This window comes from Schistocerca gregaria, chromosome 1 (genome assembly GCF_023897955.1).
Source record: "Schistocerca gregaria isolate iqSchGreg1 chromosome 1, iqSchGreg1.2, whole genome shotgun sequence".
NCBI classification, from domain to species: Eukaryota; Metazoa; Arthropoda; class Insecta; order Orthoptera; family Acrididae; genus Schistocerca; species Schistocerca gregaria.
The window spans coordinates 1,130,193,237-1,130,219,614 of record NC_064920.1 but is presented as its reverse complement, the minus strand read 5'-3'; the positions used below and the strand labels follow the sequence as shown (position 1 = coordinate 1,130,219,614).

At 37.9% G+C, this 26,378-nt stretch overlaps 1 protein-coding gene across 2 annotated transcripts in view; it reads right to left on the bottom strand.

Moving 5' to 3' along the window:
* The window catches only part of LOC126283998 (scoloptoxin SSD14-like), a 95,011-nt gene that overhangs the window by 43,916 nt on the left and 24,717 nt on the right, over positions 1-26,378 (bottom strand). For both annotated transcript variants that reach the window (XM_049982542.1, XM_049982547.1), the window contains 3 exons: positions 11,673-11,873; positions 9,116-9,347; positions 8,839-9,029 (listed from right to left, as the gene is read on the bottom strand). In XM_049982542.1, coding sequence (XP_049838499.1) covers positions 8,839-9,029; positions 9,116-9,347; positions 11,673-11,873 — 624 coding nt within the window. The remainder of the gene's footprint in view (positions 1-8,838; positions 9,030-9,115; positions 9,348-11,672; positions 11,874-26,378) is intronic.

Genomic DNA, 26,378 nt, shown 5'->3' with positions numbered 1-26,378 from the left:
GCTACTGTGCAATCCCCACTACACACATCACATCTCTGAAACTGAATCTCTTGCTCTCCAGCACCTGGAAGAGCATTCCAGACACCATTTCCATAAGATAACCAACCTGCTGACATCCTACTGCCACCTTGGGGCACCCCTATCCAACCCCTATTCTATCCACAGTGCTCCATCTCATCAATCCCTATAGAACCCAGACCCTGGCTAGCACCCTTTTCAAGAATCAGAATCAGAATTTTATTGTCTCATGAAGTACAAGCAAAAACCATTGATTTAAAGTACAAAAGACTTGTTAATTAACTACCCGAGATTCATACAATGTGCCAAACAGACAACAAAAACAATATTAATTTACAAAAATCATTATAAATTTGTGTCATTGCTCTTCGTCATCATTTAGAAATTCCACGAGTGAATGATAACATTTTTGCACTAGGATGACACATAACCTTATCTTCAGTAAAACAAGTTCCATACGGTGAAAGTTTTCCATTTTTAATTTGTTATTAATTTTGATAGCCACATATTGAGGAGTCTGTGAGCAGAGTTTTAGTCTATGAGACAGCAATGTAAAATTATCTCTTTTTCTTTTCACACATATGTTGGAAATGGTTTTATACAGATAATTCTGTATTAACACAGATAAAGACAAACAGTCCTAAATGTAAATACATGGATGTGTTAAAATTTTTAGATCTTATTTTTAGATCAGAATAACTTTCTAAGCTTAATATTACACATATTTCTAATAACAGGTTTTTGAAGTAATAATATTCTATTTACAACATATGCCTTTCCCCAAAAGATTATTTCAGTCTTATGATGGTTCAAAATAACTGCAGTAAACAACTTTCCTAGTGTCAGTATCACCTGCATAGAACAATACTGCCATTGCAAATGCAAGACTGTTTGCCAAGTAACTTGTATACTCCTATTTCTACTCTGTAGAAGAATTTCTATTACCATAATGTGTAAAAGATGGTGAATAGGAATTACTTTTCTTTTAGTAATTTTAAAAAAACTTATAAATGTTCAGAATGTAATGATATGTTCAAATTAATTTGCAATGTGAATGTAAAATGACTCGTTCTGCAACATTACAATCTACTGTGTAAAATAGTCCCTGGAATGTGTAACTAACTAGCCAACCATGATATTTTTTTTTTTTTTTAATATCCCCAGAAATTTTCCAGATTCTGTTTCCCCGAACTTCTGATTTTTATCTGTAAGTCACTCAAATGTGATTGTTCAGTTTTAAACTGTGTGAGGTGGGTTTTTTCATGTTTAGTTTTAATCCATTTACATCAAACCAATGTTCTAAACTACTTAGGGTGTCAAAGACACTTTGTGGAATTTCTTCTGTGATCTCACTTGCAATGAATATAAATGTGTTGTTCACAAAGAAAACTGAGTATGATTTTATATTTTGCAGTTAATTATTTACATAAAATAAAACAAGAGTGGGTCCAAGACGGAGCCTTGTGGGATGCCTGCGAAATAATTTTTCATTCTGAGAAACAATTTCATATACCTGATGTTTGGTTTGCCTTTGCTTTCTATGTATTAAAAATGATCTTAACCTTGTCAAAGGACTACCATTTATTACACATCTTACTAATTTATGTGACAGTAGAGAGCGGTTTACACAGTCAAAAGCCTTCATAAGATCATATAAAAATCCTGTGTCTGCCCCATTAAGCTGAGTGGTCAAAAAGATGGAATGCCACAACACGAGGCCCAGGTTGAATTCCCAGCTTGGGCAGGAGATTTTCTCCACTCAGGGACTCGGTGTAGTGTTGTCCTCATCATCATTTCATCTCCATCTCTGATGCTCAAGTTGTCCAATGTGGCATCAAATGCAATACGTACTTGCCCTCGGCGTCGTTATCCTGAAGGAAGTCACTCACAAGATGTGCTTGACAGGGGCATGCATTGTCGTCCATGAATACGAATGCCTTGCCAATATGCTGCAGGTATGTTTGCACTATCGGTCAGAGGATAGCATTCACGTATTGTACAGCTGTTATGGTATCTTCTGTGACCACCAGTGGCCTACATCGGCCCCACATAATGCCACCCCAAATCATCAGGAATCCTCCACCTTGCTGCACTCACTGGACAATGTGTCTAAGGAAACTTCCTGGCAGATTAAACCTGTGTGCTGGACCGAGACTCGAACTCAGGACCTAGGCTTTCACGGGCAAGTGCTCTACCGACTAAGCTACCCAAGAATGACCAACTGAGCTACCCAAGAATGACTCACACCCCGTCCTCACAGCTTTACTTCTGCAGTACCTCATCTCCTACGTCCTAAACTTTACAGAAGCTCTCCTGCAAACCTTGCAGAACTAGCACTCCTGAAAGAAAGGATACTGCGGAGACATGACTTAGCCACAGCCTGGGGGATGTTTCCAGAATGACATTTTCACTCTGCAGCAGAGTGTGCACTGATATGATACTTCCTGGCAGATTAAAACTGTGTGCCAGACAGAGACTGAAGCTCTGGACCTTCTGTAAAGTTTGGAAGGTAGGAGATGAGGTACTGGCAGAATTAAAGCTGTGAGGATGGGGCCTGAGTCATGCTTGGGTAATGCAGTTGGTAGAGCACTTGCCTGTGAAAGGCAAAGGTCCTGAGTTCGAGTCTCGGTCTGGCACACAGTTTTAATCTGCCAGGAACTTTCATATCAGTGCACATTCTGCTGCAGAGTGAAAATCTCATTCTGAAATGTGTCTACGGCAATCAGCCTGATCAGGTTGCCTCCAAACAGGTCTCCAATGGTATGGTTGAAGGCATACATGACACTCATTGGTGAAGAGAATGTGATGCCAATCCTGAGCGGTCCATTCGGCATGTTGTCGGGCCCATCTGTACCACACTACATGACGTTGTGGTTGCAAAGATGGACTTCACCATGGACATCAGGAGTAAAGTTGTGCATCATGCAGCGTATTGTGCACAATTTGAGTTGTAACATGACGTCCTGTGGCTGCAGAAAAAGCATTATTCAACACTGCTGTCAGGGTTCCTCCAAGACATAATTCATTGGTAGTGGTCATCGACTGCAGTAGTAGCCCTAGGGCAGCTTGAGCAAGGCATGTCATCGACAGTTCCTCTCTCTCTGTATCTCCTTCATGTCTGAACAACATCACTTTGGTTCACTCTGAAACGCCTGGACACTTCCCTTGTTGAGAGCCCTTCTTGTCACAAAGTAACAATGTGTACATGATCAAAGTACAGTATTGACTGTCTAGGCATGGTTGAACTACAGACAACACAAGTCATGTACCTCCTTCCTGGTGGAGTGACTGGAACTGATCGGCTGTTGGACCCCCTCCATCTAATAGGTGCTATTCTTGTATGGTTGTTTACATCTTTGGGTGGGTTTAGTGACATCTCTGAACAGTCAAAGGGACTGTGTCTATGATACAATATCCACACTCAATGTCTATCTTCAGGAGTTCTGGAAACCAGAGTGATGCAAAACATTTTTTATATGTTTAGTCTAAATTCGTATTGTGTTTCAGTTCATTATGTAACTTTTTTTTGGCACTTGACACTTTTATACCGTCAGTTATCCATCTGAGTCTGCTTGTCTTTCTCTTACAGGAGACTCTGGGGCAAAATATTCCATTAAAAACTTGCAAAAATCTCTCAAGAAGTCTGTCATAATTTTCAGAAATTGTAGTACAATTATTCACTGGCCAGATTACTTCTTTAAGCCAACAATAAAATAAGTTTATATTGTCCTTACTGAAGCGTTATTTGATACATGAGTTTCTAATGTCAGGTTCATTTACTTTTGGTAGCTCCAAAAACAGTGCAGAATGATCCGAAATACCCAAATCTATGCAGAATTTTTAGGTATCATCAAATGAATAATTTGTCAACATATTATCTACACATGTTGTTATCAACTTGCCCATACCCTCAAAAGTCCCTAACTGCATTCCAAATCCAGAGCCTAAACAATCCCAGAACACTATCAGTAACCTTTCTGCCAAAATCCTCACCTCAACAGAAGTTTCAGTTCTATCCAATCCCAATCCCATATTCCACATTTAACAATGCTGGACTTGTTATAGACCTAAACTCCTTCTAATGATCCTGAAATGGAATCACTTATTTGCCACCAATCACTTCAATGTAAGACAGCCTAATTCCAACACTGAACCCTGCCTCTCCCGGTTCATACCACCATCCAACCATGATCCTCCCTCCTTGCCACACTACCACCACTGGTCCCCTTCCAGGAATTCCTTACTTCAAGCTTGGCCTCACCAAACATCCCCAGATCCTTTTCTAAGAATACCAATGCTTCAGCAGAGGAAAGGACAGGGCTGGGTGTCATATTGTTGCTAGTTATTGTGTCCCCACAGAAAGGGTTTTGGCCCCCATTGATAAACAGCTCCAACCAACTGCCTGTAATCTAGCCTCCCATGTCAAAGACACCAACCCCTTCCTTCACTTCCTCAGTCTCCACCCCTTTACCTCCTGGTTCCCTACTGGTCACCTTCCTTATACACTAACATCACTCAAGGCCATGCTGTGGCGGATACAGAAAAACCTCAAGGAGGGGCTGCTAAACATATCTTGAGCTACCTTTCATTTTACGGTAATAAAAAATAATCAAGTCACATGCAAAGTCTAAGAAAGTTTTATTTAAACTGATTATACATGTATACAAGACAATGTCATTTTATAATATAAAAGAGTTACAATTGTGGTTCTCTTCCTTAAATGATGAATTCTATGCACCTATTCTTCCTGGCAAATTGGTTAATTACATCGGCAATAGACAATCACCTTCAACAGAGCTAAGCCATTAAGTCAATCCTCCTTCATTGTCTACCTCAGCCATGTCTTTGTATGCTGCAATGTTCAAAAACTTCTTTCTACAGTAGCAATAGATGGATGTAGACAACCAAGTATTTTGTACAGCATGTGCAAAGTAGGATAGTCAGATATAGGACACACAGACAACACTTGCACAACAGAATCATGATCATTAAGAGCATTTATGCTCATTTGCTTGTATTGAAGAATCTCTCCCATTAGTATCTTTTTGATCACAAAGAGTGATTCTTCATCAAAGAATGGTAGTTCAGTTAAGCACTCGTTCAATTTATGTGCCAGATCATTACCATCATGTTTCAGTAGTTGTGAGGGCAAAAGTATGTTGAATTTTAAATGATACATATTTTCTTCAGGAATACATTCTCTCATGGCCCAGTGTTGGAATAAAAACAGTTCTTATTCAGTATGCCATAGCATCATTATTATGATCGCAATTTTCCCTGTGTCTTTGTCTACCTGTAAGATGAGGAACACTCATCTCCATGTTTAACTCTTCCATAACTGCCTTCACCTCTTCAACAATATAAGCAAAGTGGCTATCAGCATTAGCTCTCATGCTGTCGTACACCTTGAACGTCGAATCTAATTTTGCTTTTGCTGCCATGACGTCCAGGCTAGGGCCTTGTAAGATTTTACTGAATGGATATGTTATGCTCATAATGTCACTCAGAGTAAACAGAGTGATAATACACTTGCAATTAGAGAGAGCTTGAAGGAGGATATTGGCTTTGACAGCTGTTGTTCTATACTTCCAACACTGTATTTCTTTAAGAACTTAGCAAACCGTTCCAAGATCAGCTGCGAATTGAATAACAATATCATGCCACTCAACCCATCTTGTGTGACTGTTGTGAGTGTTTTAGGTGACTCTTCAATGTTGTGAAGTGCCTGCTAGACACTTTAAAGAACAATACTACTTCTTCAATAGTACCCAGTGAGTTTCTCACACTTGTAATTTTGCAACACTGAGAGGCAGTGAGGTTGAGCTGATGACTTTGTCACAGAGTCTCTTGCATGTTGAAAGCTTTCTTTTTTATTGTAGCCTCAGTTCCATTCAATTCTGACAAATTAACTGAGTAACCATCACAGCCTGTACCCACACAGTTCTCCAGTGACAGAGAAAGGCTTTCCATTCTCCTTAGAATCATAGTACCTAATACTTCACCATTAATGCTATGCTCTTCATCTTGACTCTCTTGAGGTTCATCATCAATGTTTTGACTACAATCATTGTCTTTATGAATGTTAACGAAACCCAAAAATCATTCGTGTAATTTACCTTCATCATCACCATATCTTGCAGCTAAACTCAGTTGTGCGATGTGCTCTATGTCTGTAGTCTCATCAAAGTTTGTGCTGTAATAACAAGAATCTTTGATGTCCTCCAGTATTTTCAAAATATCACTGTTTTACAGCATGAAATAAGTTTGTTACGTGTTGTTTTACTTATGTAAGTGACATTCACTTTAGTGGTCTCAAGTTGATTTTGTAGTTGCAAGTCTACAGCATCAATTCTAAATCTTAGAAGTACTCTAAAGTTTCCCTCATTACTCACTATACTTTTCGTTTTCTAATAGAATCCCTTCATTTCTATGCCCCTGCAGAGGAATATTTTGCTCTCCATGAAATATGATTGTTTTTATTATAGTTACAAGACGGTCTCTATTTTCTGTAATGCTTTCCATTCTCTGTCTTGACAATTGATTTATGACCTCAAGTTTATTGTTGTCTCATGTCACCAAAAATAATTTTGCATCTGTTGATGCTTCAACATGGTACCTGAGCTGAGAGTGGGTATCTGCCAATCTGCCACTGTGCCCATAATGCAGCTGAACACTGCCTTTCCCAATGTCCATCAGGCTCCAGACCCACTACTTCATTCCTCAGTAACCTAATTAACTTTATCTTAACACATAACTACTTCTCGTTTGAAGGGAAGGTATACAAACAAACTCATTGCACAGCCAAGGGCATCCACATGGCACCCTCTTATGCCACCCTTTTTATGGGCAATCTAGAGGAAACCTTCCCAGCCTCCCAAAACCCCAAACCCCCTGGTCTGGTTAGGTTCATTGATGATATCTTTATGATCTGAACTAAGGGCCAAGACCCCCTATCCTCGTTTTTCACAACCTCAACACCATCTCTCACTGAGTGATGTTATGCAGTGGTCAGCACACAGGACTTGCATTCAGAAGGACAATGGTTCGAACAAATGTCCAGCCATCCTGATTTAGGTTTCCCATGATTTTCCTAAATTACTTCAGGCGAATGCCAGGATGGTTCCTTTGAAAGGGCATGGCCAACTTCCTTCCCCATTCTTCCCCAATCCACTGGGACTCATGATCTCTCTGTTCAGTCCCCTACACCAGGTCCTCATCAACCCAGTGTGCCACTTTCCTAGGTATTAACCTCCTATTTTTTGATGGTTCCATCCACACTTCTCTCCACATTAAACCCACCAGCCACCAACAGTACCTGAATTCTGACTGTTGCCGTACCTTCTACACCAAAAAATACCTCCCATACAGCCTTGACACAAAGGGACGTTGTATCTGTCATGACAAGAACACACTTTTCCGATATGCTGAATGTCTCACCAAGTCCTTCACAGAAATGCACTATCTCCCAGACCTAGTCTGCAGAAAAATTTCCCATGCCTTTTTCCAACAATTCAATCCTGTCACCACCTTCAAGTGACATCTATGAAAGAGTGCCACTCTGTCACCAAATACCACCCTGGACTGGAACAATTGAGTCACAGTCTTCATCAGGGCTTTAATTATCTATCATCATGCCCTGAAATGAGGGATATATTACCCAAGATCCTTCCCACCCCTCTTAAAGTTGTATTCCATCACCCGCCCAACCTTTTCAGAACTGTGCAGATGAAAGTTATTCTTACAACATGTTCTCTGCTCCTAAAATCATCCCAGTGACAACCTATGGTAGCCTATCATTCCAAAAGCTTCCACCCAATAGTTTTTGCCTGCTCATCCTATCACCTCCTCCCCCATTCTCACTCTGTTATTATACTCATCCATCCTTTCCCCTTCCCTGCTCCCAACACACTGCCTGGTCTCTAGACCTGCGTGCCCAACCACAGTGCTCTTCTCCCCCTCCATCTGTACCTTGCCATCCTACCCTCTTCCCTGTCCCACTCCAGATTGCTATTCATATGACAGTCACACTCCAGCCAGAGCTACTGGTGGTAGTGGTCATGTGTGTGTGAGATGTGCTTGCTTGTGTGAATGTTTGTATGTGTGTATTTTCTTTGCTGAAGAAGGCTTTTAGCAATCTATTCTTTTTCTATTATTGTTGATATTCCAACCTGGAGTTTCCACTGTTAGGAGATTAAGCAAAACTGTGATGAACACATCACTACCACTACTGCGCTGTTATCATTCTAATTATTATTATTTATATTCTGTGTATTTATATTACATTTACTGACTTATTTTACACCCAAGTGATTTGTTTGCCCATACAAGTCTAGGACATACATATAACATATAAAAATAATGAATAAATCTATTTTAGTGAGCTCACAAAGTCCAGATACATGGATTATGTTAACTGGGTTTGATGGTTCTAACTCACATACCCAGTAAGGAGTTCATTAATTTTTCTATCCTGTTCTAAAATATCTAATAAGACAGAAGTGGCTGAAATTTTATTGTAACAAATTAAAAGTTGGGTGGGAGAAAAACAATTCTGGGGACTACAAGAAATTTGTATTATCCTATGATTATGCTGCTTCATTATTTTTTGAAACAGAACATTGGTATAGTATACAATAAGTATAATACACTAATAAAATCTCATTCAAGGAATATTATAGCTTAATGGTGATACTTTAACATATTCCAGTAGAGTTTGACTCTTCTGTATTCATTTTAGTTTTGATAATGGAAATGCGACAATTAAAACTATTTTTTCCTATTTTAAGAAATGTTAAACTTTTTGAAAACCATATTACATACAATAAATTGATGGTACTTGTGACAGAGACAGCATCCCCATTGGGTGCAATCACTGAAATATGTGCTGTCCCATGATCATCAGGCTGACTTAGCACAGCTCCATAATGTTCTGGGTCATTGTATGTTACAGAATCACTTATTTGAGCACGTATACTTTCAGCATAACTTCTTGATGTTAAGTTTTTGACAATCTGTGAATACAGAAAAAGATGATTTGCAATGAAAATGTGCTCAGGATTACAACAATGTGATACCAAAGTTTTAGCCAAGAACCAACCTCTAAAACATCTTCATTAAAATAAGGATCACCTAATTCTGTCCTTCTGCCATACCCATATTTGAAAGCTTCTGTGATACGCTGATATGTTGTTATTTCATCAGAAGCAGGTACATAACCATCCAAGATATTCAGTATAAATGCAAGCACAGGTCCTGATCCAGGTAGAGGCATTGTATACAATGTAACATTGCCACTCAACTTAGCAGAAACAGGAGGCTCCCAATGAATCCTAAGTAAAAAAGAAGAAAGTGTTAGTATAGTAACTAAAAGACACTACTTAAATCACACATTTTACTCCAAAGAGTAAAATTTCTAGAAAAATAAATTTTGCTAACAGTGCTTTTTTTTATGGGGGAGGGGAGAGGGAATTATATGAAAACCATGAAGTTAATATGCAGGAAAGACCAAAACTAAAGCTATTAAAGCTATAAAAATATAAAAAGATAAAACAAACCAGACAAAAATCAAGAAACTGAAAGCCAAACAAATTAAACTATAGGTTACATCAGTAAACAACTAATGGCAAGGGAGTGATTTCAGGTGAAGAAAGAAATTTGATAACCAAGTGAATGAAGAAGTAGTGGGGTGACAGGAAACTGAAAATCCCCTTGTATACAACTGAATAAAATTGTCCAATGAAAGCCATAAAATGTAAATAAATAATAAAAAGTTGATCTTGTGCTTTGTAATGTTATAATAACTTATTGAAACTTTTAAAGGTGAACATATTTGTTTCTGTAGATTATGCTGCAAAGAAGGATCAGGTGGATGTAGGATGGCCAACAAAATACAGATTCAATAATCTTACATTGGTTGAATCTTAGCTCTCAAACTGACTTATGGAGGTTTTCCTATTTTGTGACAAAAGAGAGGGATGAAAGAACAGTGTAGACATTAATTCTCCCATCCTTTGTCCTCTTATTTGAATTTTATTATTTTTGGTTACTCATTTAAAGCACATCCTTTGCACGCCAACTTATCACTTTTAAGTGACTTTGTGCTAAGGCTTTCTGTCCAGTCGAAGGCAGTAAGAAGGATTGCTGAGAGTGCTATGTCCCATCCTTGGTGATGCATACTCTTCATCTCTGCTGAGGGCCAAACTCCATGGACTTACTGGCCTCCAGCGATGCACAGCTGTTCCAGGTCTTTTCATGCAGGATGGCTTGTAGGCTACATTTTCTGCTCAGGCAGTTACTTGACGTATTTCTTCACAACTGGAATTTCAGCCTATTAAGCTCTTATCAAAAGACAGTTCACTATGAAGTTCATCTGTCCATGATCATTCCTTGTAAGAGGACACTTTCCTTGTGACAACCTTGTTTACATATTTCTCATGCATAATAATACAAGAATTTTTATCTTTAAGGACATGGCATGCATATCTTCCTATGCACATGGAATAGGTAAATATGGTTCATATGAGTCAGCGTCCTCTTAAAAAATCGCATACCTTATAGTGCGCTGTCTCTTGACAATGGCACAACATACTGAAGGTGCAATTGTGAATAGATACACTTAATATGTAAAGGAGCAATGCAAATTTGATAAGAGAAACAATTGATCACTACAAGAATACATTGGGTAGTCATTACATTTCACCAGTAAGGTGGCACAGTAATGGTAGAAAGAATGAAGACAAGAATCAGAATGACATATAGTTAATAATGGAAGTAGTGCTAGATGGAATGAAAAAGCAACTGAAGTACAAAATCAAACAGACACCCATGATTGATGTATTTCAATAGAAATCTTTAAACCTGTAGACAAGTAACAGAAAGCAAAGATTCAAAATGATATGCAGAATTCTTGCAGAGGAAGACATTGCCTAAAAATAAGAATGTTGTTGTAATTGTTCTGCTTGACAAGAAATGAAACTGGTAGGATTTCAAAACTATGGCTTATCAGCCTCCTTCAGTAATGTGAAAGATACTTACTAAAATGATAATCTACCACATAGAAGAAAACATTGTATTTTAATTGAGCAAAGTAACAAGTTGTCTTTAGAAGTGTACACAGTACAATGGAATGTCTCTAAGTTGCAAATGAAATTATCACTTTTTCTAAAATAAGTTAATAATGAGAAAGCATTTGACTCAGTTTCTACATGGTATGTGCTGCCAAAATTTTAAAAACAAGAATTTTAGTGTAAAAATCTACTTGATTGTTTTGTCTCATCTTGTGATTGAGACAGGATACAACATGTAACATAATCTGAGCATAATTTCATTCCAGCAATTTTACAAGAGGCCCCCAAGAAATTATGATAATTGCATAAATTAATTAGTTATAAGAACATATTTTTAAAGTCTATTTATTTATGTGTAGCATCCAATGTAAAGTAAGAAATGAGAAAAAGTATCAGTATTAAAATGAGAAGCAATGTTAGGTTACTCTTTAACACAGCTATTTCTACAATCACAAAAATGCAAGAGCTGAGCAGTATAATAGTTATATTAATGAAGATCCAGGGAATCTATGGATATTTAACCTTCATTTATGAAAGTTATGTAATATTTTTGCTCAAACTTTAGTTGAATAGCACACATGAACATACTCATAATTCCTTAGGTCATCCATTGTCATGATTCCTCCGAGATCTGTGACATCTTTAATAAATTTCTCACCAAGAGAGCCATTATAGAAAATATCTGTACCATCTTCAGCAATCTGAATTAATGTTTCACCTAAAGTAGGTCGTTTCAGTATGTCACCCAGCTGCCACACACTTCCAGTTTCAGGATTGATCAAAAGTTCACTGCAAAATAATTTTCATAGTTTGATCATAGAAGAATATATTATGTACATTGTCTGTTCATTCCTTCTCCAAAGCATCAAGCACTATTTACTCATTTATAAGCATATTAATTCATTATAGCAAAATGCAAGATAAGAAATATGTTATCTTATATTGCAAACAACTGCACGTCAACACGTAAATAATACAGTAATTACTTTTTACATTACAAAAATGAAAGCTTTTAAAATGACAACAAGTAACAAATACACAAATATATTTCCTGGCATGAATATGAGTCACCCCACAGACAAATGTTCAAACTCTGTGTTTTTATAGTTTAATAAATAAAGTTCCTCATTCCAGTTTTGCCCATCAAGCCCAGTGGTACAAAACAACCAGAAAATTAATAGCATCACAGGAAATATGTAAGTGAAATATAACATTAAGAATATCAGAGGTTAACAAGATATTCTTTGAAACTTCCTGGCAGATTAAAACTGTGTGCCAGACCGAGTCTCGAACTCAGGACTTGGGACACCGAGTTTGAGTCTTGATCCGGCACACAGTTTTACTCTGCCAGGAAGTTTTTATATCAGTGCACACTCTGCTGCAGAGTGAAAATGTCATTCTGGAAAGATATTCTTTATTTTAATTTGCAATTTTGGTCCATATCAGCTTACACGTGGCTACGAACTACTTCTTCCTCAACTGCTAGACTACTGATGAGAAAATTAGTTCACATTCAACTCAGGTTAAGTTAATAAAGCGAGTATTCAACAAAAAATAACTTCCTTTGAAGTTCACAGAAAGTTATGATGTGCCTCAGTGAAATGTGTATTTGATCTTCATATTTATAAAATCATCAAACAAGTAAAAACAATGAATATTTTAACAGAAAATCATGTGTGAAAAACAATTTTGTGAGTCAGTACAAATACCAGGCAAGTGAAGAGTTGAGCAGTTCAGCTTTTGTACTATAATCTCACATCATTTATTCATTACTGTGAACCTATTTTAAGGAGAACCATCAGGAACATGAAAGAAGTCAATATATGTTAAAAAAGAGAACCATCTGCCACAAAATGCATTGATAATTATGTATTATTAATCCACTAGATATTATTTATGCACACTGATGCTGAACTTGTGTAGTAGAATTAAGACTACCACTATCTTGGGTATAACAACTAGCTGCTATTTATATCTCACTTACTGTATAATAATTACATGGCCACATTGATTTTTATCGTTCAACAACTGCTATTTAATAATATAAGACTGGAGTTCAGTTTACAATAAGAATTGCTATTTACAACACAGCAGGAAGCTACAGCCCTTAAATTGATGTAATCAGATCACTTCAAGCAAAGTGGAAAGATTTTTTTTAATTTTTCTAATACATGCGTTTTCCTCAGGAAGTTGCTACTCACCATATAGCAGAGATGCTGAGCCGCAATAGCCACAATAAAAAGATTCACACAAACATAGCTTTCAGCCATTAAGGCCTTTGTCAACAGTAGACACACATACACACACGCACACACACACTCATGCAAGTGCAACTTGCACACACATCTGCAGTCTCAGAGAGCTGAAACTACAGTCCATGATCATTCTTTGTAAGAGGATGCTTTCCTTGTGACAACCATGTTTATATATTCCTCATGCATAATAATACAGGAATATACTAAAGCTATGTTTGTGCGAATCTTTCTATTGTGCCTATCGCAGCTCATCTCTGCTACATGGTGAGTAGTAACTTTCGTTCTCTCGTATTGTTACATAGGTATTCCTAATATATAAACTGACAGAAAAAATCAGAACACCAAACAATAATTAATGGAGAAGAATTAAATTTTAGGAATACATTTATCTAGGTAACATATTTAAGTGATTAACATTGCAATCTCACAGCTTAATGTACACATGAAATAAGCCATCGCAGATGTGAAATGCTGGTACATTAATAACCGGTGTAACTGCCTGAATGTTGAATGCAAGCATGCAAACGTGCATATGTTGTGTCATAGAGGTGCCAGATGTCAGCCTGTGGGATGGAGTACCATGCCTGTTGCATATGGTCAGTCAATTCAGGGATGGTTACTTCAGTTTGTGGATGACGCTGGAGTTGCCATCAGATGACATCCCATATGTGCTCTATTGGAGACAGATCTGGTGATCAAGCAGGCAATGGCAACATGTCAACACTTTGTAAAGCATATTGGGTTATAACAGCAGTGACTGGGAAAGCATTATCCTGTTAGAAAACACCCCCTGGAATGCTGTTCATGAATGGCAACACAACAGGTCAAATCACCAGACTGACATACAAATTTGTAACCAAAGTGCACAAACCGCAGTGGTTTGGGGTCTGTGGAAAGCGCACCGCAGGGCATCTGGCCTGGAGCTGTCTTTAAAATAACCAGTTTTTAATAGTTCGTTACGTCACTGCAGCACCAACTGTTGCTCAAATTGCTGCTGCAGATTCAGTATGATGCAACAGAGTGATAAGCTGAACACTAGGGTCTTCCCTCTTGGTAGTGTCAAGTGGTCATCCAGAGCCAGTCTTCTTGTAATCCTACATTCTTGTAACCACTGCTGCCATCAATCATGTACAGTGGTTACATTCCTGACAAATCTTTCTGCAGTATCGCAAAAGGAACATCCAGGTTCTTGTAGACCTATTACATGTCCTCACTGCAACTCAGTGAGGTGAGATAATGCCCTCTTTGCTGCCTTAAAGGTGTTCTTGACTTACATGAACACATCACACCCAATCTCAAAGGTTACTAATGCTCATGACCATTACGGCATGTATTTAAAGCAAACCTGATTTGTATCTTCGTAGCAGCAGTACTAGCACCACTCTTATGTGACTGATTCAGATTTTGAATAGACATCATCTTTCATATGTAGAAACACACCTACCAATTTTTTGTTTATGCCACACAACTTCTTTTCTTGGTGTTGCAATTTTTTTACCATCAGTGTATCTGACTGGACCTTGTTAAAGCTCTTTACGTTAGAATACAGACCCCCCATTCTAAACCATAAATACACATAAACCATAGACAAAGAGGCAAAATTTAAATTTAAATTATTTTGTGTATTATATTGTGTTTGCATAAACTGTAGCTCATGTGGAACTTAGTTTTTCTCGTTCATTAGACACCACTGAGGACCAAATTTACTGAAAACTAAGCGTAGGTAATGGGAGATCACTGAATAGGTTTTGTTCGGAATATGTTGAGAGCTACCACATAGTTACTTATAGTGAGTTCGTGCAGTAATAGTAGTAGTAGTAGTAGTAGTAGTAGTAGTAGTAGTAGTAGTAGTAGTAGTGCTGGTGGTAGCAGCATTCGTACATGGATCACTTTTAGAAGGGTATTTGTCAAGTTGCTGCATTAAAATTTAAGAATAAAAAATATCATTAATATATATAGACATTTACATACTAAAAGGTCTGTTTTGGCAAGTATAGTACAAGTAACTGGGCATGAGGTTATAGCAGGAAGTCCACCAGAATTTTCTTGAAGTAATTTAGCAAAAACATGTAACACAAAATCAGTTCGGGCAGATGAGGGCTAGAGCCTCCATCCTCCTGAACAGAAGTACAGCCTGTTAAAATAACACAATCCCCTTCAACAACCTGGACTTTCAATTATTTGGCAATTCTTTTCAATTTGACCCTAGTGTACAGTTCCAGTTTCCTTGTACATTTTTGCGAAAAAGTTAGTGCTACTCTATTCATTCACTTCTTAACACTAGCCACTACTTACACTACATACACAATGCAAGTGTTATTTCATTATGCAAAAAGCTACCAGTACCACTTCACTGTTATGTATTTCTAGGGTTCCCGTATTATTTTTAGCTAAACTCAGGGCTTTTTAAAATAACTCAGGACAAATGAAGAAAAATCCGGACACAATAGAATTACCATCAATATAGGCTTAATAGTAATTTATTTTCATGCAGTCTTTCATTCCAATGTGGAATTCCATATATAATTTTGACACAAATATAAACACAAATTTCACACATTTTGCATTGAGGATGATGGTACAAACCCACAGGTATTTGAGTAGTAAATTTTAGTTGTGTGTATTTTATCCAAAAGTTTATTTTCATTTAGTATCACATTGTAAAAACCCTTACAACAGTGGCTAACAAATGTGATTTTTAGCACTGTCAGAGCTTTTCCTCTTTCTAAACTTGGCTGACATGCACTTACAGAGTTTACAGCTCTTCTGTTGCATCCTACTGTTGGTATTTTATTATAGTTAGTGAAAACCATTCAGGTCATAATATGCAGTTGACAATACGAATAGCTCAGTCTTATGATCTTTGTTGTCAAAAATATTTGGTTGTTCTTTTTCCAGTGAGTGAAACCACCAACAATAAAATTTATAACTTTGGCTCTGAGAGACATTTATCTTTTTTCACCAACTATATCACAGTTTCTGAGGTGGTGGTTAGGCTGCAGATGGTCATGTGGTCAGCACACTGCTCTCCTGGCTATTGTGCAGACTTTCCAAACGATGGAGCTGCTACTTCTCAGTCAAGTAGCTCCTCAATTGGCATCATGAGGCTGAGTTCACCCTGTAACAGTCCTCCTTTCAAAGAAAAATCCTTGGCAGTACCAGGAATTGAACCTGGGTCCTCTGCACAGCAGCCATGTACACTGACTGCTCAGTTACTGAGGTGATGGGTTGGATCTAATAGCCCAGCTTAAATTGCAGCAAGTGAAACAAAATACCAGTTCATCTCATTTACAGAGCATAGGAAATTACAAATGAGAAATCCAACTAATAACTTGTGTTCACTTCCTGTCACTCATTGTGTGAAACATTACCAGTAGCAGCATGTAAAGGAAAAATCCACAGACACTCTGAGTGCACTTTTACTCCTGCTGAACAGTTGCACAGGTGTAATGGACACACTGCTTCATTGTATTAATGTCATTGACCAATGGATCACAGACAGATTTTTCATATGTCACCACAACCAAAAAGCTCAATGAATGATCCAAAGCCTAGATCTGACCCAGTGGTGGTACTTTCTAATTTGAAGTGTGCTGGGGTTCAATCATGGCATGAATTACACAGTGAGGTGAACTGTTAGGTTCACTTGATTCTCAATGAGATCAATTATGCTGGTCATTTTGGGTCATAAGAGTAGAATTCACTTGCCAATCATAGATAATACCATGCTCTACGTTGTGTCCAGCCACATAGCACTTGCATCTTGACCACTTCAGAACCTATGTATTTACTTTATTTCAACCTATTTTCATAGGACTTCTGTATCACCGTGGTAGCCTAACTGCAGGTTTTATGTGGCTACCCTTGAGAACATTGTAGAACATTGTTACCTATTAAACACCATAGGGACACGTGCAATATCTGTAGAATTTATGAAACAAGTAGCCACAGTGCTCTCTGCTACTGTGACTGCATTGCTACTGTTTCAGAAAAACAATGGATGGATAATTTTATGAAGCTGCACTAGGATGTTTGAAATCTAGCACAAAAGTTTTTTTTTTAAGTTCATATATTCAGACTGTGATTTGGAATAGCATTAATAAAAAGTTGGGGAAAAAATTAGAGACTCCTTCTGATCTTATCTATCCAGCTTCTCATCATTTTGTAGTGTGAGGTTCAGCTGCATACAGTTAGCTTATCAAAATACTGAAATGTTTGTAAATTGAAGAATAAAAGGTAACAAAGCAAGTTTGAACTGAATGTCAATCTTGTATGTCCTTAACATAAAACCTAAGAACTTCATTAGCAGGGATCACTGAAAATTAATCATTCCAGTGGAATCCGTGGGGAAAGTTTCACAGAAATTATTATGATGGCACTTGTACTAGGAATGATAACATCTACAAACTACAATTTGTCTGCCAAATTTGCAAATAAACTATTGATGAATAAAGAAATATTTTCTAATCATGTTGTCTACAGTTCTTTAGCCATTATTCAGGTGATTATAAAAGATTGTGTGCATGTGCTTCCACTTGCAGGTGCCAGTTTTCCTAACATTTGAAACAAAATTTAAGTATTTGTTGCAACAGTTACCCAGACTTCCTGAGCAAAGTATCAGAAGTTGGTATTAACAGAATGTGTTCAGTGAAACAAATGATACTTACACTGAACACTTGTAGGACAATCTGTTGGAGTTGCTTTTTAATTTATCATTTGTTGCTGTAAGTTTGACTTAATAAATATTGCAGCTATTTAAAACTGCTACATATTTTTTTTAAAAAAATTAGATACTTTTATCAAGAATTACAGGTAGCAACATCCAGAGATATTTTTATCAAGGATTACAGATAGCAACATTCAACAAAAGACTCATTGTGCCTGTCTGAAATTCAAAGGGTCATTTTTATGGTGAGCAGCAAACTATCTGTTTCCTAATATTGTAAACAGTAACATTCTCTAACCATTTCTAATGAAAGTACCTATAAAATAAACTACAGAACAACAGCTGTTAAGAATTTGCAATATGCCTCATACTAAGAATTTCTCCTGGCAGACCTAGGCAAATTATCTTCTAAATTATACATTTTTCTGAAAACTTTGGTATTTTGCAGTCTTATTCTATATAGTAAAGATGTACTCTGCAGAAATCTTGTTTTGTTATGTGATAATCTCATTTGGATAAAAACAAGATTATACCATCAGTACCAGGCTGTGTTCCTCATGTTAAATAGACAAACATAAGCAATCAGTTGGTTTATCCAGTAGTGACATAAATTTATAAAAAATTGAGAGAAAGAAATTATATCTAATTACAGGTCAATTTTTCTCCTTCCAGTCTTTTATAAACATGTTGACTCACTTTTCATGGTATGAATTTGTAACTGTCTTCCAAATTGGCACTTATAAAGCAATTTCTAGAGAGAAAGACATAAAGGATCTTACAAATATAGTTGGGTCAGAGATTCACAACAAAAAGTATTACATTAATCTATCACGTGATATCTCAAGACCATTTACTGTGCAAATTATAAAATTCTATTAGCAAACCTGAAATCTAATGGCATCTCACATATTGATATGAAGTTTTATCTTCACAAGAGGCAGAGAGCTTGTGCTGACAAATTTTATGGCAAGAAGAAACAAAACTAAGAATTGGGAAACATAAAAATCTGATATCCCACAAAGTTCAGTACAGCCTTTGGTCCAATTCCTAATCAATATAGGTGACCTTTGTAGAACTGTAAGGGCTCTTCAAAAACTATTTACTGGAAATAAACAAGGACCCAAACTCTACACAGTCAGACAGAGGCAAGAATATTGCTGAACAGGGTAACAATTGTTTTGTAGGAAACAATTCCAGTGTTTAACTCACAATGGCTCATATTATAAAATTTCAAACAAAATTGAGCTTCTGAAGGCTACATACTTAATGAAACATCATGTGTGAGATTTCTTGGTTCTGTACTGAGTTGGAAGCAGGCACAACAAAAAGACTGTTGCACATTTAGCTTTTTTGCCATAGCCTTCTTCAGAAAAGTAAAAACACACACACACTCTTCACACAAACGAGCACACCTCATGCATATGACCACTACCTCCAGCAGCTCTGGCCAGAATGCCAAAGCTGCTACAGATTACGGTCATGTGTGCATAAGGTGTGCTTGCTTGTGTGAATGTGTGTCTATTTCCTCTTCTGAAGAAGGCTATCACTGAAGGCAAAATGTGTAACACTCTTTTCATTGTGCCTATCTGCAGCTCAATGCCTCACCTTTACAGTGTGTATCATAATATTGTAGATATTCCAACCTGGACTTCCCATTGAAACTTCCTGGCAGATTAAAACTGTGTGCCTCACCGAGACTTGAACTCGGGACCTTTGTCTTTCGCAGGCAAGTGCTCTACCATCTGAGCTACCAAAGCACAACTCACACCTGGTCCTCACAACTTCATTTCTGCCAGTATCTTGTCTCCTACCTTCCAAACTTTACAGAAGCTCTCCTGAAAACCTCGCAGAACTAGCACTCCTGAATGGCAGAGGTCCTGAGTTCGAGTCTCGGTCGGGCACATAGTTTTAATCTGCCAGGAAGTTTCATATCAGTGCACACTCCGCTGCAGAGTGAAAATTTCATTCTGGACTTCCCATTGTTTGATTTCTTGGTTTCATCTACATAATAATCTAAGCAGATGTGACATGAAGATAAATGACACAATAAGTTCTGTTGAGCATGTTTTACATTTAGGAATACCCCATGAAGCTGTTTCATATTAAAAACTTCTAATCCCTATTTTCTTATAGAATTGTCTTCTGGGGTATATAGCTAAAATAGATAAGATAAGCAGTAATCAAAAGTGACCAATAAAAGTACTATGAAAAATAGATAACAGTATGTTTCCAAGATCAGTCTTCAAAGGTCATGGAATTCTTATTCTCATTTCCCAATAAATTTACTCTTTCATGGTAACTTTTAGTAATATTAAAATAAACAAAATAAGGCAGTTGAGCTGCAATGTACATAACAACAAAACAAAAGAGAACAGTCAGGTGAGTGCATATGAGTGAGAGTGTGTTGCTTGTGTGCATGTTTTCCTTACAGCTAGAAAAAGGAAGTGCATTCTGAAAACAAGCCAAGCTCCATACCTCTGTTTGTGAACCTATTGACAACAAAGCATTTCTGCCTGTTGGTGAGTCATCCCCTTTATTCCTAAATAATTCGTAATTTTTCAACCAGATGTTTCTGTACATTATTCAAACTCATCTCCAATTAGAATGTGACCCTTGATTATGTCTCAGAGTGGATTCTGTATTCCAGTAGAAAGCTGTTATGCTCCCAACATTCAAAAATGAGGAAATTGAGAAACTTTATAAATTATTAAAAAGTTAATGACATATTAGCAATATATTCTTCAAGTTACCTCACTATGAATATTTTTATTTCCTTTTTCTGATCTCTTTTCTATAGTAGTGGATATACCGTAATTAGGCTCCACAAAATGACTAAATACTCATTCATGCTATATTTCATTCACAGTGTAATTTCCCAATGTCTGTGAACAACAGTACATTTAGTTCATACAGAAACATTTCATGTAAATAAATGTTCATAGTTTATGAAAGGCTCTACCTATAAACCATGCACACATCAAAATTCAAAACTGCCAAAATGATGTTTTTTAAAGATTCAAATACTTTATTTGGAAGCTATCATTTTCCTCTTCCAAACAAATGTTTGACTATTTCTGAAAGTTTAATATTTCAAAAGTTATTTCGATTCACAATTTTTGTGTTCCAGAATACTCCAACCTTAAGGTGTAATTCTTTCAAAAATTACAGTGATACAGTTTTGCAGATGCAAATTTTCTCCTTCCAGAGAGGTATACTTTTAGTAAAATAACATCTTCTATGTTAATTATTCAAAATAGGAAATTTCACCATCTCAAAAGTTTTTAGCAAGTTTCTGGAATCCCTGTGCATGTTAAAATTTCCCTCTAATAAAATTGTATCTATTATTTTACCTCTTTCTAATTATATAGTTTGTGGTTAAACATATTTACTCCACTGCCTATTGTATGTTTGTGTGTTTCTCTTTTTCTGTCTTTCGTGTTAATTCCTAAAAATGTCGTAGTACTGTACTTCACCATTTTGCACTTTCTGTAACATAGACATTGATGATAGCAGGCATCAGACAGGGCCCCAGAGTAAAATCAACAACTTCTGTGGCAGTTCTAATGTCTTTTGCTCAGTATTATCAATCACAAAATTTTCAGTTCACTGCATGTAGTCAATAAGTCAACTCCTGAGTCAGTACCTAATCATCGATGAGTGCACTAACTATAGTCAGTATCCAATTTTGTTATGTAATTTTCCGTCAGTCATGGATTAGCTTTCAGTTACTGAAAAAAGTACAATTATTGTGTTGATCATAAACACTTGTGAACTTTTTGTAACTTCTTTGAGTTAGTTTAATTTACTGATTTGTGTTACAATATTGATGCTCAAACACACTAGAAACATGGTGGCATGCAATCGTCCGAATGACATATCTTTGGATTTCCTTCTTTGGGGTTTGCGGCTGATAGCACACAGACCTTCAGTTCATTGCGAAGAGTTGAAATGGAGTGGCTGTGTGTTGATGTTGTTGTTGTTGTTGTGGTCTTCAGTCCTGAGACTGGTTTGATGCAGCTCTCCATGCTACTCTATCCTGTGCAAGCTTCTTCATCTCCCAGTACCTACTGCAACCTACATCCTTCTGAATCTGCTTAGTGTACTCATCTCTCGGTCTCCCTCTACGATTTTTACCCTCCACACTGCCCTCCAATGCTAAATTTGTGATCCCTTGATGCCTCAAAACATGTCCTACCAACCGATCCCTTCTTCTAGTCAAGTTGTGCCACAAACTTCTCTTCTCCCCAATCCTATTCAATACCTCCTCATTAGTTACGTGATCTATCCACCTTATCTTCAGTATTCTTCTGTAGCACCACATTTTGAAAGCTTCTATTCTTTTCTTGTCCAAACTAGTTATCGTCCATGTTTCACTTCCATACATGGCTACACTCCAAACAAATATTTTCAGAAATGACTTCCTGACACTTAAATCTATATTCGATGTTAACAAATTTCTCTTCTTCAGAAACGCTTTCCTTGCCATTGCCAGTCTACATTTTATATCCTCTCTACTTCGACCATCATCAGTTATTTTACTTCCTAAATAGCAAAACTCCTTTACTACTTTAAGTGTCTCATTTCCTAATATAATTCCCTCAGCATCACCCAATTTAATTGGACTACATTCCATTATCCTCGTTTTGCTTTTGTTGATGTTCATCTTATATCCTCCTTTCAAGACACTGTCCATTCCGTTCAACTGCTCTTCCAAGTCCTTTGCCGTCTCTGACAGAATTACGATGTCATCGGCGAACCTCAAAGTTTTTACTTCGTCTCCATGAATTTTAATACCTACTCCAAATTTTTCTTTTGTTTCCTTTACTGCTTGCTCAATATACAGATTGAATAACATCGGGGAGAGGCTACAACCCTGTCTCACACCTTTCCCAACCACTGCTTCCCTTTCATGCCCCTCGACTCTTATGACTGCCATCTGGTTTCTGTACAAATTGTAAATAGCCTTTTGCTCCCTGTATTTTACCCCCGCCACCTTTAGAATTTGAAAATGAGTATTCCAGTCAACATTGTCAAAAGCTTTCTCTAAGTCTACAAATGCTAGAAACGTAGGTTTGCCTTTTCTTAATCTTTCTTCTAAGGTAAGTCGTAAGGTCAGTATTGCCTCACGTGTTCCAACATTTCGACGGAATCCAAACTGATCCTCCCCGATGTCCGCATCTACCAGTTTTTCCATTCGTCTGTAAAGAATTCGCGTTAGTATTTTGCAGCTGTGACTTATTAAACTGATAGTTCGGTAATTTTCACATCTGTCAGCACCTGCTTTCTTTGGGATTGGAATTATTATATTCTTCTTGAAGTCTGAGGGTATTTCGCCTGTCTCATACATCTTGCTCACCAGCTGGTAAAGTTTTGTCATGACTGGCTCTCCCAAGGCCGTCAGTAGTTCTAATGGAATGTTGTCTACTCCGGGGGCCTTGTTTCGACTCAGGTCTTTCAGTGCTCTGTCAAACTCTTCACGCAGTATCGTATCACCCATTTCGTCTTCATCTACATCCTCTTCCATTTCCATAATATTGTCCTCAAGTACATCACCCTTGTATAAACCTTCTATATACTCCTTCCACCTTTCTGCCTTCCCTTCTTTGCTTAGAACTGGGTTGCCATCTGAGCTCTTGATATTCATACACGTGGTTCTCTTGTCTCCAAAGGTCTCTTTAATTTTCCTGTAGGCAGTATCTATCTTACCCCTAGTGAGATAAGCTTCTACATCCTTAGATTTGTCCTCTAGCCATCCCTGTTTAGCCATTTTGCACTTCCTGTAGATCTCATTTTTGAGACGTTTGTATTCCTTTTTGCCTGCTTCATTTACTGCATTTTTATATTTTCTCCTTTCATCAATTAAGTTCAATATTTCTTCTGTTACCCAAGGATTTCTAGCAGCCCTCGTCTTTTTACCTACCTTGTCCTCTGCTGCCTTCACTACTTCATCCCTCAAAGCTACCCATTCTTCTTCTACTGTATTTCTTTCCCCCATTCCTGTCAATTGCTCCCTTATGCTCTCCCTGAAACTCTGTACAACCTCTGGTTCTTTCAGTTTATCCAGGTCCCATCTCCTTAATTTCCCACATTTTTGCAGTTTCTTCAGTTTTAATCTACAGGTCATAACCAATAGATTGTGGTCAGAGTCCACATCTGCCCCTGGAAATGTCTTACAACTTAAAACCTGGTTCCTAAATCTCTGTCTTACCATTATATAATCTATCTGATACCTTTTAGTATCTCCAGGGTTCTTCCACGTATACAACCTTCTTTCATGATTCTTAAACCAAGTGTTACCTATGACTAAGTTGTGCTCTGTACAAAATTCTACTAGGCGGCTTCGTCTTTCATTTCTTAGCCCCAATCCATATTCACCTACTATGTTTCCTTCTCTCCCTTTTCCTACACTCGAATTCCAGTCACCCATTACTATTAAATTTTCGTCTCCCTTCACTATCTGAATAATTTCTTTTATTTCATCGTACATTTCTTCAATTTCTTCGTCATCTGCAGTGCTAGTTGGCATATAAACTTGTACTACTGTAGTAGGTGTGGGCGTCGTATCTATCTTGGCCACAATAATGCGTTCACTATGCTGTTTGTAGTAGCTTACCCGCATTCCTATTTTCCTATTCATTATTAAACCTACTCCTTCATTACCCCTATTTGATTTTGTGTTTATAACCCTGTAATCACCTGACCAGAAGTCTTGTTCCTCCTGCCACCGAACTTCGCTAATTCCCACTATATCTAACTTTAACCTATCCATTTCCCTTTTTAAATTTTCTAACCTACCTGCCCGATTAAGGGATCTGACATTCCACGCTCCGATCCGTAGAACGCCAGTTTTCTTTTTCCCGCCCGGAGATCCGAAAGGGGGACGATTTTACCTCCGGAATATTTTACCCAAGAGGTTGCCATCATCATTTAATCATACAGTAAAGCTGCATGTCCTCGGGAAAAATTATGGCTGTAGTTTCCCCTTGCTTTCAGCCGTTCGCAGTACCAGCACAGCAACGCCGTTTTGGTTAATGTTGCAAGGCCAGATCAGTCAATCATCCAGACTGTTGCCCCTGCAACTACTGAAAAGGCTGCTGCCCCTCTTCAGGAACCACACGTTTGTCTGGCCTCTCAACAGATACCCCTCCGTTGTGGTTGCACCTACGGTGCGGCCATCTGTATCGCTGAGGCACGCAAGCCTCCCCACCAACGGCAAGGTCCATGGTTCATGGGGGAGGGTGTTGATGTTAACAAGCCAAAAATTTAAGTATTTATCTCTACACATGGAATTTTAGTGTATTCATTTAAGTCATCATACTTACTTCCACACTGGTGACCCTGACAACAAGTGTTCCAAACTGTTTTCATGTGTTTCTTATCACCTTTTGTTGCTACGCCATGTGGCCTTTCAACAGCCAACAGCAGCTACCTTTGCCTACCACGACTCAAGCACATTACTTATCACGGAACCAAATGCCACCGCCACTTCCATCTATGCAAACAGAACTTCTGAACACAAACTTTCAACATTTTTCGACTGTGCCTGTGAATGCTATGGTTAATAGGGCCCATGTGACCACCACCATATTGCCTCTAACTATGCCTTCCTAATGTACGGACATTTAAAACAAGAGAGTGATGTATCACCTACTGTGCCTCGTGCTTCAATATGTACTGCATCCAACTTCATACAACATGGTTTGGCCGACCCATGTCATCTTGCCTTGGCCAAGGTTGAGTCTGCTGTGCCGTGAGTGCCAACCACATTTCCGACTGAATTAAAACTCTCTCCCATGACTATCGCGCATTCCGAGCAGTGCGTTATGGATGTGGGAGATGCTACTACCTCACTGCAACATTTTCCGGCATCCTGACTGAAACAGGAACTTTGCCTGCCATGTCCCCTCTCCCCAGTGTTACCACACAAATGGTTACACGCAATCAACCCCCAAGTAATGCTGTGTTATTGGATGTCCCACATGCCAAATTTCTGAAATGCCTACATTTGTAAAGGACCAGCTACACACCTGGCTTGCACTCATGGACTCTTACGTGCTACTGGTGTTCACTGCAAGGAATCAAAATTCATGTGCCTCACCAGACATTTATATGACCATTTGGACTTAATCAGTGACACTGTGGTGCATCCATCCTCCCCCCCCCCCCTCCCCCCATACTGCCTTACTGTGCAATTCACAACTGTGAAAGAACTTATCTGTGAATGTTTATCGCTACCTTCTGATGGGACCATGGGACCATTCATCACATTATTCACAAGGAACATTTAGGCAACCTCATTGTGCCCACACTGTGGTATCGTCTATGTACCCTTGCAACATGTAACTTCCTGCCAGATGAAACACTGTGGTCCAT